The 14,579-nt window shown below is 37.9% G+C and overlaps 5 protein-coding genes across 5 annotated transcripts; 3 read left to right on the top strand and 2 right to left on the bottom strand.

Moving 5' to 3' along the window:
• Positions 1-503: 503 nt before the first annotated feature.
• RHIMIDRAFT_219719 (acyl-CoA dehydrogenase NM domain-like protein) lies at positions 504-2,330 on the bottom strand. Its single transcript, XM_023607389.1, has 7 exons — positions 2,122-2,330; positions 1,968-2,068; positions 1,844-1,919; positions 1,740-1,786; positions 1,450-1,691; positions 1,054-1,397; positions 504-989 (listed from the first exon to the last, which is right to left on the bottom strand). Exons 1-7 carry the CDS (start codon positions 2,273-2,275, stop codon positions 703-705), a joined length of 1,251 nt encoding a protein of 416 aa, XP_023462093.1. The 5' UTR covers positions 2,276-2,330; the 3' UTR covers positions 504-702.
• A 1,929-nt stretch (positions 2,331-4,259) lies between these two features.
• On the top strand, positions 4,260-5,812 carry RHIMIDRAFT_316119 (NAD(P)-binding protein). Its single transcript, XM_023615042.1, has 7 exons — positions 4,260-4,445; positions 4,505-4,822; positions 4,873-5,006; positions 5,056-5,187; positions 5,240-5,319; positions 5,370-5,469; positions 5,518-5,812. The coding sequence occupies exons 1-7, from the start codon at positions 4,294-4,296 to the stop codon at positions 5,571-5,573; spliced, it is 972 nt and encodes a 323-aa protein (XP_023462092.1). The 5' UTR covers positions 4,260-4,293; the 3' UTR covers positions 5,574-5,812.
• Positions 5,813-6,103: 291 nt separating this feature from the next.
• On the top strand, positions 6,104-8,708 carry RHIMIDRAFT_207982 (uncharacterized protein; the record flags this gene model as incomplete). The annotated part of the gene is made up of 8 exons (XM_023607021.1): positions 6,104-6,380; positions 6,428-6,568; positions 6,620-6,745; positions 6,800-6,852; positions 6,903-7,625; positions 7,678-7,860; positions 7,912-8,282; positions 8,333-8,708. The coding sequence occupies 8 exons, from the start codon at positions 6,104-6,106 to the stop codon at positions 8,706-8,708; spliced, it is 2,250 nt and encodes a 749-aa protein (XP_023462091.1).
• Positions 8,709-8,741: 33 nt separating this feature from the next.
• On the top strand, positions 8,742-11,199 carry RHIMIDRAFT_219712 (uncharacterized protein). The gene is made up of 8 exons (XM_023607388.1): positions 8,742-8,816; positions 8,907-9,400; positions 9,475-9,583; positions 9,637-9,833; positions 9,886-10,355; positions 10,411-10,628; positions 10,685-10,979; positions 11,031-11,199. Exons 1-8 carry the CDS (start codon positions 8,771-8,773, stop codon positions 11,179-11,181), a joined length of 1,980 nt encoding a protein of 659 aa, XP_023462090.1. The 5' UTR covers positions 8,742-8,770; the 3' UTR covers positions 11,182-11,199.
• A 30-nt stretch (positions 11,200-11,229) lies between these two features.
• RHIMIDRAFT_75368 (uncharacterized protein) lies at positions 11,230-12,757 on the bottom strand. Its single transcript, XM_023615645.1, has 5 exons — positions 12,594-12,757; positions 12,472-12,545; positions 12,214-12,427; positions 11,922-12,166; positions 11,230-11,867 (listed from the first exon to the last, which is right to left on the bottom strand). The coding sequence occupies exons 1-5, from the start codon at positions 12,630-12,632 to the stop codon at positions 11,279-11,281; spliced, it is 1,161 nt and encodes a 386-aa protein (XP_023462089.1). The 5' UTR covers positions 12,633-12,757; the 3' UTR covers positions 11,230-11,278.
• Between the last annotated feature and the right edge of the window lie 1,822 nt (positions 12,758-14,579).

The following is a 14,579-nucleotide window of genomic DNA, read 5'->3' as shown; positions in this document are numbered from 1 at the left end:
TCTCCAGCTTTGACTCTTGGAACTAAAGCACCTCTGCGGCCCTACCTTTGAATATTTGAATGCAGAGTCCAGAAAACAAAAAGCCAGGGAAATCCCCAACAGCTGCATAGTCCGCCTCATCAAACTTATCCAAATCCCCCTACAGTGACTATAGCTCGGTCTGTCGAAAAGTGTAGTCTCTTAATCCGCATGGAATGATACAGAAATAAGAAAAAAGCCGTCAACTGCTAGCTATTTGTTACAGGTTGCTTCACTTACACACTAAAAGGGCTGTTTCGTTTCTAACAAATATTAAGAAATATGAGAGTACACAGAACTAAAGAAATGCCGAACTAAAGCCAACAGTCAAATTGATAAGAAAGCGCACAGGAGAGCTTGAAAAGAATACAAAATAATTGTACTGAAAGACTTTTTTTTTGTTCTTGAATTCATACTTGGCGGATCAACTATTAACCACATATGAGACAATAACTGGTAATTATTCGACTTCAGCTTGTTACTTTAAAACAACCATGTGGAGCATTATTTATGCTAATTACCAGGAACTGGGTTTTAAGGTACACATACCCAATGACTCTGACCCATCGTCTTATCAAAGGCACTCGATTCGTCCTAACTCTCTCCCATTGCCCCAATTATCATTATTGACTATTGAAGGATAAAGTTTGGTGCAGCATATCTATTTCAAAGCAAAGTCTATATTTATTTGTATTGTGAAGAAACCAATTTGGCAATTGTCTGAAGCTGAATGTTACTTGTGCCTTCATAGATTGCACCAATCTTGGCATCTCTATAGAACTTTTCAACACCCAATTCGCGTGTGAAGCCAACACCACCACACCATTCGATGGCTTTACTAGCAGCATGTTCAGCCACTTGAGAAGAATACAATTTGGCCATAGCAGCTTCCTTAATAAAACTCTTTCCTTCTTCCTTTAAGCGAGCAGCGTTATAAGTTAAAAGTCTAGCAGCTTCAATTTCAATGGCAACTACAGAACAACAACAACAATCAATAACCTATGCTGGGGTACTTTACTTTGATCATGAGCTTACTTTGTGCATATTGATGTTGCATAGCTTGGAAATCACCAATGAATTGACCGAATTGCTTTCTTTGGAAGAGATAAGGTAAGGCAATATCATAAGCGCCTTGAGCCAAACCAATCATTTGAGCAGCAATACCAATACGTCCTTCATTCAAAATTTCAATAGCATACTTGTAACCCTTTCCGACCTCACCAAGAATATTTTCCTTGGGAACAACCACGTCGTCAAAGTTCAACACACAGGTGGAAGAAGCACGAATACCTAATTTAGTTTCCTTCTTTGCAATTTGAACGCCCATATCCTTTGTGACAATGAAACAGGTAATACCCTTATAACCCTTGGAAGGGTCACTAGTAGAAATGTTAGATCAAAGATATTTTTTCTAATAATCTCCCATCTTACACGTTGGCGAACACAAGGAAAAAATCGGCTTCACCAGAGTTGGTAATCCACATCTTTGAACCGTTAAGGACATAGTGATCGTCTTTTTCAATTGCACGTGTTTGAAGAGCAAATGCATCAGAACCTGAGCCAGCTTCAGATAAACAGAAACAACCGACTGTGTCTGTAGCTAACTTGGGAAGGAATCTCTTTTTGACGTCCTCATTACCATATTTACGTACAAGAGTGCCAACAAGTGTGTTCTACAAGTTGTTAATATGTTTCTAACCAAGTCAAGATCAGTAACTCACTTGAACATCACAGAGAACGCTGATAGAAGGATCGACCTTGGCAAGTTCTAATAAAGTCTCTGGATGAATTTCATCTTTTTTACTTTAATCCTTTTGACACTTACCTTCAATAGTGATAATAGCAGACATGAAAGAGCAGTTGGCACCGTCATATTCTGCATCAGTTTCAATACCCATAAGCTATCATTTTCTATTAGCATAACATATGCAACAGTATATCAATATTACCCCTTGTTCAAAGAGACCCTTTAATACAGTAGGATCGACCTTTTCAGTTTCATCCATCTCCAACACCTTGGGCTTTACTACTTCTTGAGCGAATCTAGCAACTGAAATTGTATTATTATAATGTTGAGTTGTAGACTTTAAATATTTTTCGTACCCGTATCTTTGAGCATAAGTTCTTCTTCAGTGAAAGCTTGAAGAGAAGTAGGAAGGCCGGCAGCGTTACGTGCTATAACGGATTGTGTGAAGGTTCTTTTAGGAATAGAGCGTGTGATTGATTGGATGGAACGAGTAGCTGCAGTTCTGAACATGGTGAATAAAGTAAAGAAAGAAAAAAGGGGGAGAAAGAAAAGAGAGAAAGGACAGGGTCTGTAAATAAAGCATTTCCACGCAGCATGTGAATTTTGGAAATGTTTATAGTTTTTAATACGCTTTAAATTCAGACATTGTGTAACAATTTTATTAAAAAGGGAAATACTTTACTTTCTTCTGTGCTGGAAGATCGGCTCTCTTTCATTCCAAATAGAAAGAGAACTGGACGGTATGTTCTTGTAAATCTTGATACCTTGTTGCCATAGTATCTTGTAGATGTTGCAAACCAGGATACTGCAGCCTTTAAAGTCGGACATACTTGTAAGAGGATCGTTTCTCCTTGCAAACTTTTGATGCTTTATATACATCAACTGTAACTGCCAATTGTTTCTCTCTTTTTCTTCAAGTGATCGACAGAAAGCACTATTAACGACGCATCTGCTTTCCTTGAGCTTTACCAAGTCTTTTCTAAACATCCCCGAACCAAAGACTATAAGAGACACTAGTACTCTTTTGTTGTGTCGTGTCTACTTTCTCTTCTTCTAATGAAACCCCATCTTATTTATAGTATTTCCAAACAAAACTTTGTTGTTATCGTTATGAGTCAAGTCCGCCATACTAATTGAAAAGAAAAGTAATGGCAATTCCTTTAACATCTAAACTTTCCATGGACTATAGGCATACATGATTAATTGGCTTTACAGGCAGATATCATTTTAGTCTTTAATGTGCCTTTATAGAAGCCCTTGATACATTGATCAAATTGAATCCTGCTTGTAAAATCGTGATACCTTGAGCCCAAACCTTTTGTGAACATTTCAGTTTTGGACAATAAATGGATTTTGCACAGAGGAGAACGGGATGATTTGTGGTTCATCTCTTTATAGTTGGCGCGCCTTACGCTAGGACCCACGCTGACCTTTTGTCTCTTGGCCACCTTTTTTCTTGCTTAATACTGGCGCTTGTGCCCGGATGTACCTACTTTAGAAAGAGATCAATATCGTATCACTAATAGTTTAACTTTATCTTTATATATTTACTATCACTTGCAGTTTCTGGTATGTCATGTTTGCATTCATAATAGTTCTTTTTGCAGCGACCCACCTTTCCACAGTCTGTACATACCATTTCTTTTCAATGGATTGGATAAAACTATTTGTAGTATATCATGTACCATCGCTTATTGAGTCATGTGTATCTCGTCTTTTATAAAGAGGAAGTAGTGATAGATGTTTTATTCTTAGAAAAACAATAAAAAAAATTCTTGTATTCTATACTCTTTACATCTCTCTATGCGTGCGTCTTATATGAGGAAGCATTGCCAGCGTAGGCAGGAGTTAGAAAAACTTTCTATACCAAGGCTGGGTATCTGTCACATCCTTTGTCGTCTGTTTGGCAAAATTGCTAGTTTGCAATTTATAGAGAAGAAAGCTACAGAATAAATTTGAGTTGGGCAATGCTGCAGGCGCTTCCTGTAATGTCGTCAACGAAACTTGTCAATGTATGGCGTCACACTAAACTTGCTCAGGGATCAAAGCATTCTCATGTTATTTGATATAGAATACGAATTTGTAAAGTTTTCATTTGGCTCTCCTCTTGTCAGTTCCTTTATGTAATAAGTCAATTAGAATTTAAAATGGAGTTTTTTTAATTAAAAAATAGTGAGCATACTTTTATACTTGAAGATCATTCAAGTAAACAAGCTTACAGGGACGCGTGCCCCCTTTAAAAAGAATTTTTCCTTTAAAAGAAAGACTTGTTTATCACTGGGAGCAGTAATACATCAAAATAAACATTCATTGCATACTTTGTAATTTTGATTTATTATCTCGTCTAGGATCAATCCTTTACCTTTACTTGTCTAAAATACAAGTACTTGTGTAGAATATAAAAAATGATCTGCGCCATTTACGTACTACGCCAAGCTCAACAGCCCAATTTTTATATTTAAACGCAGCATATTAAGCCCTTTTTCCAGCCTTCTTTTTTTTTTTCTTTCTTAATCTTTCATCTTAACATGGCAACTGAATCAGTTATTCTTGTCACCGGAGGCACTGGTCTTGTTGGAGAAGCTATTAAATGGGTCATTGAAAACGAAAAGAGTGAACGTTTTGGTAAGAGAGAAGGAGAAACTTGGATCTTTTTATCTTCCAAAGACGGTGACTTGAGGTACAGTTTTATCTATTTTAATTGACAGCTTGTTAACCACAAGCATATATAAATTATAGAAAAGAACAAGATGTGAAGGCTATTTTCGATAAATATAAGCCTACTCATGTCATTCACTTGGCTGCCATGGTCGGTGGTTTATTTAAAAATATGAAATATAAGCTCGACTTCCTGCGTGATAACATGCTTATTAATGAACATGTCTTATGGCAATCCAAGGAACATAATGTCAAGAAGGTTGTCTCTTGTCTTTCTACCTGTATCTTTCCTGATAAGACAACCTATCCTATTGATGAAACCATGGTTCATAACGGTCCTCCTCACGACTCCAACTTTGGCTATGCTCATGGAAAGCGTATGATTGATGTTTATAACCAGTAAGTAACCTTTATAAGTTTTATCATCATTGTATCTTAACTTTTACAAGTGCTTACTATGAACAATACGGATGTCATTTCACTTCTGTTATTCCTACCAACATCTTTGGTCCACACGACAACTATGAGCTTGAAGGATCTCATGTCTTGCCTGGCTTGACACACAAGTGCTATCTTGCCAAGAGTAAACAATAAGGAAAAGAGATGATTGATGATCTAATTTGTTATTTTAGAGAACGACACGCCTTTTGTTGTTTGGGGAAGTGGTAAGCCTCTTCGTCAATTTATTTACTCTCGTGATTTAGCCAAACTTTTCGTTTGGGCATTAAGAGAGTATGAAGAAATTGCCCCAATCATCTTGTCAGGTAATAACAAAAAAGAAGAGATCAAGTACAAAGTCTTAATAACTTTTTCTAGTTGGAGAAGAAGATGAGGTCTCTATCAAAGATGTTGCTGATGCTATTGTGAAGGCACTTGATTTTAAGGGAGAATACAAGGTAAGAAAGATGAAACTTATATGATATATAACTAAATCATCGCGCGATAGTTTGATACAACCAAGGCAGATGGACAATACAAGAAGACGGCTAGTAATGCCAAATTAATGAAATACCTTCCTGATTTCCAATTTACCCCCTTTGAAACTGGTAAGCAACAGTGAATAGATCATAGGCATAAACTAACAGCTAAAATAGCCATCAAGGAATCTGTTGACTGGTTTGTGGAAAATTATGACCGCTGCCGTAAATAAAATTTAAAGTTTTGTATTTTACCGCTTCACAAAAAGTCATCGATAAAGGATCCACTTGAGATTTTACTGGGATAGGAAATAGATTACTTCTGTAACATGATTAAGCCTTACTCTTTTATCAATCATATGCCTCAAGTGTAACTCTACTTTCTCCCCCGTTTTTCTGTAACGTCTTTTACCCCGTGACAATATGTATAAATACAGCCGTATTTTTTCTGTTGTCGTCGGATCTCCTTGTTTCTTTCTCCATGATTCCTTTAACTGCAGAGAATGTAGCTCATTATTTACCCCTTTCTGGTCAATCGCCTCATATCAAGGGACGTATCATTCATGTTACACATCAAATTCCATACAACATCCTTCGTGCTCAACACACTGACCACCAATTGCCTCTCTCTCCTCCTCGATCCCCTTCTTCCAAGTACCCTCCGCCCATGCCTGCCTTGGACGAGCCGTCGTCTTCCGATGCTGTAGCCGCTGCACCTATTTCTAAGCTGGCACGCCACCATCGACGTGGCACTACCTTACGCATGAGGTTTCATGCTGCCGACTGGACTGTTGTAGAACGAAGAGGTCATCAAGCCCTGTATGCTGGACTTCAAAGCTTACGTAAAGATTATGAAACCATACATATCGGCTGGACAGGCCCTATCAAGGAGCAAGGTACATGTAAACTGATCACTCCTAATAAGCTCGCTCTAGAGGATAAGGTCAAACTACAGGCTCTTCTTTGGGAAACAGCTCATGTTATACCTGTATTTCTTGATGAAAAATCGCATGGTCATTACGAAGGTTATTGTAAACAAGGTAGATCAATTCTTTTTGTTTTTATTTATTTACTCATAATATTGCAGTTCTTTGGCCTGTATTCCATTATTTGGAAAGATCTTCCTCATGCAGTAGCAGGGTCGAAAAAAGCTATTGGGATGACTATGTAGCTGTTAATCGTCAATTTGCAAAGACAGTCATCGATCGATATCAATCAAATGATATTAGTAAGTTCCTTTTTATTGTTATTGTATCTACTTAACCATTGTGTCACTTAGTCTTTATTAATGACTACCATTTGCTTTTGGTGCCTGAAATGATCCGTGAAGCACTGCCTGATGCAGCCATTGGTATTTTTATCCACGTCACTTTCCCAAGCTCTGAAGTATTTCGATGCCTTCAAAGTAAAATATGCCTAAAAAATAGATATAATCATAATTACTGACGAATCACCTTAGCTCGTAATGAGATATTACAAGGCATATTGGGAGCTAATCTAGCTGGTTTTCAGGTAAAATGGCCAATACGATATTTTTTTCTTTGCCACTCATATTGTTAAAGACCTATTCATACGCGAGACATTTCATCTCTTCTTGTACACGTGTCCTGGGCTGTGAAACCACTCAGATCGGTGTCAGTCATCATGGAACCTTGATCTCAGTTGGCACATTCCCTATCGGTGTCGATTGTGCCCGAGTAAGCCAATTTAGTAAACAGCCTGGTGTCCGACCCAAGATGAACGCTATTCGAGACATGCACAGCGGCAAAAAGATCATTGCTGGTCGAGACAAATTAGACAGTACCAAGGGCATCCTTCAAAAGCTTCACGCATTCGAGGGATTTTTGAGGGATTATCCCGAATGGCGTAACAAGATCGTCTTGATCCAGGTCGCTACACCCACTCATGGAGATCATTCCAAGCTGGAGGCCAAGATCTCAGAAACAGTGAGCCATATCAATGGCAAGTACGGTTCTTTGGAATATACGCCCATTCACTACTATCATCAAGACATTGACCGTGATGAGTACTATGCCTTGTTGTCTGTAGCTGATTTGCTGCTGATTACCTGCAGTCGAGATGGCATGAACACAACTAGTTATGAGTACGTTCTCTGTCAGCACCACAAGAATGAGCCTGGCCAACTCATCTTGTCTGAATTTACTGGAACAGCCGGATCCATGAGCGCCGCTATTTTGGTCAACCCGTGGGACTACGCAGAGGTCGCGAAGAGCATCAATGACGCACTGACGATGTCCTTGGATGAGAAAGCCACACGTCATGAGGTAAATGTGTAATAGATGGAAAAAAGGCTTCTTTTGTCCAACATTAGGTTAGCAACTTTATAGGCACGTTACTAGCCGAACCGCTGATTTCTGGGCTCATTCGTTCATCAAGCAGCTTGTCACAATCAGCCAGCAACACGACTTGCAGTCCCGTGCGACGCCCACCTTAAACAGTCCAAAGTTACTAACAGACTATAAAGCAGCTAAAAAGAGAATTATGTTTTTTGATTATGATGTAAGTAGCTTCATATTCTGGTTTTTCTAAAAGCTAAATATTCACACATAGGGAACTCTGACTCCCATCGTGTCGGTTCCTTCGGCCGCCACACCTTCTCCTGAAATGCTCAAGGCTCTTCAGGGTTTGTGTAACGATCCCAAAAATATTGTCTGGGTCATCTCTGGAAGAGACCAAGCTACGTTGGATGAATGGTTAGGCAACAATATCAAAAACATCGGCCTTAGTGCAGAGCATGGATGCTATGTCAAGCCTGTAGGCTCAAGTAAATGGCAGAGTGTAGTGGATGGTTTGGACATGAGCTGGAAATCGGATGTGATTGAGATTTTTGACTACTACACCGAGCGAACCCAGGGTAGCTTTGTAGAACACAAAAAGTCATCGGTCACATGGCATTATAGACAGGCTGATGCAGAATATGGGTAAGTAAATAAGAAAAATAATAGAGTAGCATGATATTCAATCTATCTAGTGCCTTCCAAGCTAAAGAATGTCAAAACCACTTGGAGAATGCTATTGTATCAAAGTATCCAGTAGAGATCTTGGTTGGTAAGAAGAACCTTGAAGTACGCCCCATGTCCATTAATAAAGGAGAAATTGTCAAGAGAATTCTATCAAAGAATCCAGACACCAACTTGGTCATTTGTGCCGGTGATGACAAAACAGACGAGGACATGTTCCGTGCCTTGAGTTCTGCTCATCAAAGCCCATCCAGTGTCTGGCCAGAACGTGATTCTCATCTCTATTCGATTACTGTTGGGCCTTCCGAGAAGAAAACACATGCCAACTGGCACGTCAATACACCTCAAGAAATCATCCAGATGCTTCAGACTTTGACTTGCTCATAATTGAGCCAATCAGATAGTTTTTTTTTTCTTTTTCTTTTTCTTTTTCTTTGTAGCAAACAATAATGCTTGTTAGAACAATATGCTTGTATTTTATCTTGCTGTTTAGTGGTATTTCAATAAAAACAATACATTCAAGGTTGCTCTTTCCTTATTTCTTCTTTTTTCTTATCTGTTCTTTATTGTTATTTCTATTTGAAGTTAGGGCAGAAGATATTGCTACTACCCTTTACCCTCATATTTACACTAATCTAAACAATTGGCCATGTGTGAAACTGTTGAATGCTACAGGAACAATCGGATGTCATTCACTAAAAAAGAAGAGTGGAGTACTCTATCAAGCAAATACAACTCAAGATCTGGATAACTTTATCCATAACAACAGCTTGACTAATGATGCTGCAGTTATTCTTACGCTTGATTTGCTTACTACAAGTAACTTAGAACAGCTAATTCAGACCAAGAAAGTAGCAGGCATTATTGTCTTGGTCAAGAACGAGTTGAATAATACCAATATTCCTTCACCTGATTCAACTTGTCCTAACTGCCAATTTGGATTATATGCAAACGATTCTGATCCATACCAATGGAATTCACAAGCACTTAATCTAATAGAACAAAGCTTTGATATACCCATATTTGCAATCAAGCCGATCGACGACATATCCAACAATGTTTATAACCAAATCAATCAAGTATGTGCTCAGCTACAAAACACAGTGTGTCGCGCGCGTCATGTTAATCTCTTTCCGTCATTTTGTGTGTGTAGGCTGTAGCATACAATGCAGAGAAACAGTATAGACAATATCCACTAAAGGCTGTTGATTTTGATTTATTCATGTGGGCAGCAGTCAATGCAAAAACATGTCTACGAAGAGGTAATAACTACCCTTGACTGTTTTTTTTAATAGAATGAACCAAATACTTTTAGGTTGGTGCCAGCCAGTTGGTGGGATGAGCGTTTATTCTACACCATCAATCAATCTTGATGCAGACGACAATAAGCCAATCATTGTCGTCTCTTCAAAGCTGGATAGTCGCGCCTTGTTTCATGATCTGACCATAGGAGCCTCCAAAGATATTTCAGGGCTAGTTGCCGTACTAGCTGTTGCTGAAGCTTTATCGCGTGTAAGGGTAGACATAAGCAAATCACGATGAATATTCACACTTTATGCTATAGGCTCCTGTAGTATTAGACACTTTACCAAAGCATATTCTGTATACCTTATTCACAGCAGAGGATTGGGCATTTGCTGGATCTCAGCGATTCGTAAAGGATATCACGTCTCCTTTCGAGTGCACCAATGCTACAAGGGCTATACCCTGCCCTTATCTGAATGCGACATGTACTTTCCCTTGCGTTCGAAATGCAGATTTTAAACGTATTCGTTTTGACAAGATAGAAAGTGTTTTTGAGTTCCAGTCTGTTTCCGGCATAAACTCTGATTATATGGGTTATTATATTCATGTTGATGATCAAGAGCTAAATCAACCTCTTGTCGCATCTCTTGAGAAATATCCCGGTCTGAAATCTGCTAGCTCAGATGGCATACAAAGAAAGCTCCCTCCAAGTAGTGCCATGAGCTTTCTTCAACAGAGCCGCAAGATAAAGGCAGCCGTCATTACCGATTACCAAAGCAAACTTGGAAAGTAAGTGAAAATTAAAAGATCACTGTCTAAAAACTAATTGACACCATTTTTGTAGTTACTATAACAGTGATTTGGATTATCAAGTGGATTTGGATAAAATGACAAGCTCAATATGCAGACTTGTCAATTCCACTGCTAATGCTATTTATAATGAAGCCTCAAACGGAAATAGCAACTCCTCCTTGATCTCGGCTAACTGCACTCTTGTTCATTCTCTGCTTGATTGTCTTGTATCGAACTTTTCATGTCCACTGATGCAAAATTACTTTAACGGTAAGTGGTATACATACATCCTGTTTAAACAAAAGATTTATGTAAAGTACTATTAGTATCTGGTATCAGTACAATTAGCCACTATGCGTCCGTTTTATCCTTCCAAAACCCACAGCCTCAACTCATACCAAGGTTTGTGTTGAGCTTCTTGAGCGCCTTGAACGGTAAAGCAACGAATCGTACATGTACAACCATTCAAGATTGCGCAGTGGGGGAATACTGCATCATGCAAAAATGCATCAAATCACTTACAAATTACCATGAAGCGTACGGAACAGGGTTACAGTATGATGAAAGAAAGAATATCGTAAAAATAGTTGATCCAAGCAAAGGAACATGGGTTGAAAGCACGTAAGTTTTGAAAATACTTGATGATCAATCAATATACTTAGTCTTGGTTAGATGGGACGAGCCTCAGCTAAGGATATTCAACATAACGTCAAAGATACACCAAGCTGTTGAACTTGTGATAGGGCTTTTATGGGCTATTGTAAGTTTTGCAACTGTTTGGTTCGTGAAAGGATACTTGCGTAAATCCCTAAAGGTTGAATAATAATAATAATAATAAAAGCCACGTTAAATACATTACACGTAAAACATGTACACAGTTTATTATACATAGCAGAGTTTTATCTATTTATTTATACACTTCATTTCTTGTCTTGAGTGGTTTCTGTGGCGGTCTTAGCTGTATCTTTACTGTCCTCCTTTTTTACTTCTTTGACAGTTTCATCAGTAGTTTTAGTTGCGCCTTTACCATCTTCCTTCTTCACTTCCTTAACAGCTTCAGTGGCAGCCTTAGCTGCATCTTTGCCATCCTCTTTCTTCACTTCCTTAACAGCTTCAGCAGCCTCATGAGCAGCCTGAACGCCATCCTCTTTCTTTACTTCTTTCACTGCATCTGCAGCAGCACTGGCAGCATTAACACCATCCTCCTTCTTCACTTCTTTGACGCCTTCTTCAGCTTGCTTGACAGCATCTAAGGCTTCTTTTTGCTTCTTGTTACTCTTCTTGCTTTTTTTTGTTTTCTCATTTCCGCTTTCCTTGTCGTCCTTCTCTTGTTTTGTCTTTGTTCTTCTCGAGGGCTTTTTCTTTTGAGAAGTAGCGGCTCTTACACTAATAGTACGGCCTTTCAATTCAACCGTACCAAATTCCTTCAGCAATCTTTCCTGTTCCTCAGTAGACTCCAATTCGACAAAACCGTAACCCTTGGAACGTCCTCTTCTACCGGGACGTGTCCTAATTTTGTTATTAAAAATTCTGGATAAAGTTTTAAATCCTCTACAAACTTACGCTTTGTGTCTAGCTATCATAGCAGAGGTAACCTTGTACTCCTTAAATAAGGCATAAAGTTGAGGAACACCCATTCTGAAAGGAAGGTTGGCAACAAAGACAGATGTATTAGGTCCGCTTTCCTCCTCATATGCTTCCTTTTCGTTCTTGTCATTTTGCTCCTTGGAGGTATTAACAGTGGTAATTTCTTTGGCTTTAGCTGGGGCAGTCTGTTCCTCCTCTTCACTAGATTCAGAAGCTTCAGCCTAAATAAAAGGGTTATTACAATACAAAGCCTAATACAATCACTTACGTTCTTGCGTCCGGTTCTCTTGGATGCACGTTTGTTTTTTTTAGGCTTCTTCTTTGCTGCTTGAGGGTTAGATATCTGAACTCTAATTTCACGACCATCAAGTTCTTTCTTGGTCAGTTCCTTGACAGCCTTATCAGCTTCTTCTTGTGTATCATAACCAGCAAAACCATAACCCTTTGATCTTTTACCGCGTCTTACAATAATAACCTCCTTACTAATACACGTCAATAGAGTTCTATGTCTCATGATTTAACTTACACTTTGCCAGCTTCGCTGAGAAAACCTTCGAGTGCTTCTTCATTTGTTTGAAAGTTCAAGTTGGTAACGAAGACCTAAAGAGACGTTTAATATATGTATATGTCATATAGAACTCTAAGTACCCTGTGCAAAGTTTGTTCGGGAGTAGTGGCTTCAGACATAGTATTCTACTAGGACGACTTAATATATAGGCTTGTATTAGTTTTTATTGGATATAAACACGCACCAAATGCTTGATAAATAAGAAGAAGAAAAAAGAATAACCTTGAAACAAGGGAAACTTATGGAAAAGAAAAGAAAAACTAATTTATGCTGAATGTTCATTGGGCAATCGGACTAAGATTTGGCAACGGATTAATGTTAGGCGCACGCCCTAAAAATGATTAGTAGTTACGTCACTTTTTTGTTTTTTCCACTTACTAAATTAGTAGGCCTAATGAAAAGGCTGAATGACCTGCTTTAATGGTCCTGCACAGCTCGTGTACCTCTTTGAAGCGACTCTGGTCTTGACTGAATGTTAAAATTAGAAGAAATATAATTTGTCAATATTGAACAGATATTTTTTGCTGTTTTCACGTCTCGATTCCAGATCTATTCGAGTATTATTAATTTGGAGTTCTTGAACAGATAAAAATAATTTTACTCCGACTGCATCACTAACTGAACAGTAGTAACATACTTTCAATGGGTAGATGCTTATTCTTCTTTCTATATTTACTGTTTGTTAATTTTTTATCACTCTAAGCGTTCTTGTCAAGTACCTGGATTTCTGCGCTCAACGCATTCGCTGCTCTTGCATATTACTTTTTTGTCGGATCCTAAACAGCTTAATCTACTTTTTTTTTTCATTAGGCAGCATCCTCTTTCTCTTTGTAAACAGTTTGTGTTAGTCATTCTTAAAACATTAGATAAATGTAATAAAGTCATACTTGTGATTACAGATCAAAGTGTTTTCTGGCTCATAAACCTTCTGAAGCTCACCATGGCAGCTACTACACACTACGCTCGTTCTGTATTCATCTACTTTAATGGCTAAACGTTTCTTTGAAAGTGCTATTTGGATCCTCTTGAATATCAATGCGTTAGCTGCCCAAATTCAGTAATAACAACATAGCATTAATATTTACCTTCACCGGGATTGAGGCTCTTGACTCCATCGTCACAGAAATAGATGCATACCCATATGCAACTATACATCGTCTATCTTCTTACTATTCAAAACGCTAGATAATTTACATTTTCTCACAAAATCTTCTTGATGTAGTTCATCCCGGGGCATTTTTGATTTATAAAGAAGGAAGAAAGAATATATTCTTTAAAGTTTTATATGTAGCAAACAATGAAATAGATTCATTATAGTGATTGCTGCAATGTTGTTACTGTGGCACAACGATGTTATTCTGAAATGCATGACCTTTTGATGGAATTTGATTTAATTAATAACAGCTTACTTGTAATTTGTGTAAATAATGATAAATTAATATAAAGCATCATACTTTCCCAATTTCGTGTATAGTTTTAGTTTAAGAAGAAGAAAAAACTCAAGTTCTTATAAAAAAGGGGTATTCAGGTTAGTGTAATCGCTTGTCCTGTTTTGGAAACATGTTTCACTGAACTATTAGATTAGTGAACTACGTGAGAAGAATATCAATCTTCAAGAGAAATACAGACTCCATTGTACACTAAAGTTCATACCATAACCATTCTTTCTTTAGACACGGCGATTGGATAAAAACAACAGCAGCAAGCTCAACAGGTAGTCAATAGGAATATTCTATAGAAGGATTTTAATAATTAAAGTTTTTTAATACAATCAATAAAGATGTTTGGGATAATAGAAATACGTAGGGTAGAAATAAGAAAAAGACAGAAGTACTGTTAGAACTGTGTATATCCTTTTGATAGAAAAGGTATAACAAGAATATGGCACCCTTATTGATATGGAAAATCCTCCTCTATAAATATTTTTTTTTTCAACGAATAAACCTAGTTGTGGTATTTACACACTAGATACATCGTATACATAACATATATCAGTTTAGAAATTCACCTATATAAATGGTCTAGAAATTTCACTGAGGTATAACTGCAAGGGTAACACTTTGACA

The sequence above is a fragment of the Rhizopus microsporus genome (genome assembly GCF_002708625.1).
Source record: "Rhizopus microsporus ATCC 52813 unplaced genomic scaffold scaffold_24, whole genome shotgun sequence".
Lineage (NCBI taxonomy): Eukaryota > Fungi > Mucoromycota > Mucoromycetes > Mucorales > Rhizopodaceae > Rhizopus > Rhizopus microsporus.
Note: the sequence above shows the minus strand (reverse complement) of the source record. Positions and strands in the feature narration are given on the sequence as shown.

What these genes read in the sequence shown, in the direction of transcription:
- RHIMIDRAFT_219719 (XM_023607389.1), bottom strand. Translation starts at nt 2,275, where the DNA reads ATGTTCAGAACTGCAGCTACTCGTTCCATCCAATCAATCACACGCTCT. An exon ending in AGGGTCTCTTTGAACAAGGG is followed by an intron (nt 1,920 to 1,967) that starts GTAATATTGATA and finishes AGAAAATGATAG; the next exon opens with CTTATGGGTATTGAAACTGA. An exon ending in TTCCTTGTGTTCGCCAACGT is followed by an intron (nt 1,398 to 1,449) that starts GTAAGATGGGAG and finishes CATTTCTACTAG; the next exon opens with TGACCCTTCCAAGGGTTATA.
- RHIMIDRAFT_316119 (XM_023615042.1), top strand. Translation starts at nt 4,294, where the DNA reads ATGGCAACTGAATCAGTTATTCTTGTCACCGGAGGCACTGGTCTTGTT. An exon ending in TCCAAAGACGGTGACTTGAG is followed by an intron (nt 4,446 to 4,504) that starts GTACAGTTTTAT and finishes TATAAATTATAG; the next exon opens with AAAAGAACAAGATGTGAAGG. An exon ending in TGCCCCAATCATCTTGTCAG is followed by an intron (nt 5,188 to 5,239) that starts GTAATAACAAAA and finishes AACTTTTTCTAG; the next exon opens with TTGGAGAAGAAGATGAGGTC.
- RHIMIDRAFT_219712 (XM_023607388.1), top strand. Translation starts at nt 8,771, where the DNA reads ATGCTTGTTAGAACAATATGCTTGTATTTTATCTTGCTGTTTAGTG. An exon ending in TTTATAACCAAATCAATCAA is followed by an intron (nt 9,401 to 9,474) that starts GTATGTGCTCAG and finishes TTGTGTGTGTAG; the next exon opens with GCTGTAGCATACAATGCAGA. An exon ending in TTGCTGAAGCTTTATCGCGT is followed by an intron (nt 9,834 to 9,885) that starts GTAAGGGTAGAC and finishes TTTATGCTATAG; the next exon opens with GCTCCTGTAGTATTAGACAC.
- RHIMIDRAFT_75368 (XM_023615645.1), bottom strand. Translation starts at nt 12,632, where the DNA reads ATGTCTGAAGCCACTACTCCCGAACAAACTTTGCACAGG. An exon ending in CCGAACAAACTTTGCACAGG is followed by an intron (nt 12,546 to 12,593) that starts GTACTTAGAGTT and finishes ACGTCTCTTTAG; the next exon opens with GTCTTCGTTACCAACTTGAA. An exon ending in AGAGAACCGGACGCAAGAAC is followed by an intron (nt 12,167 to 12,213) that starts GTAAGTGATTGT and finishes CCTTTTATTTAG; the next exon opens with GCTGAAGCTTCTGAATCTAG.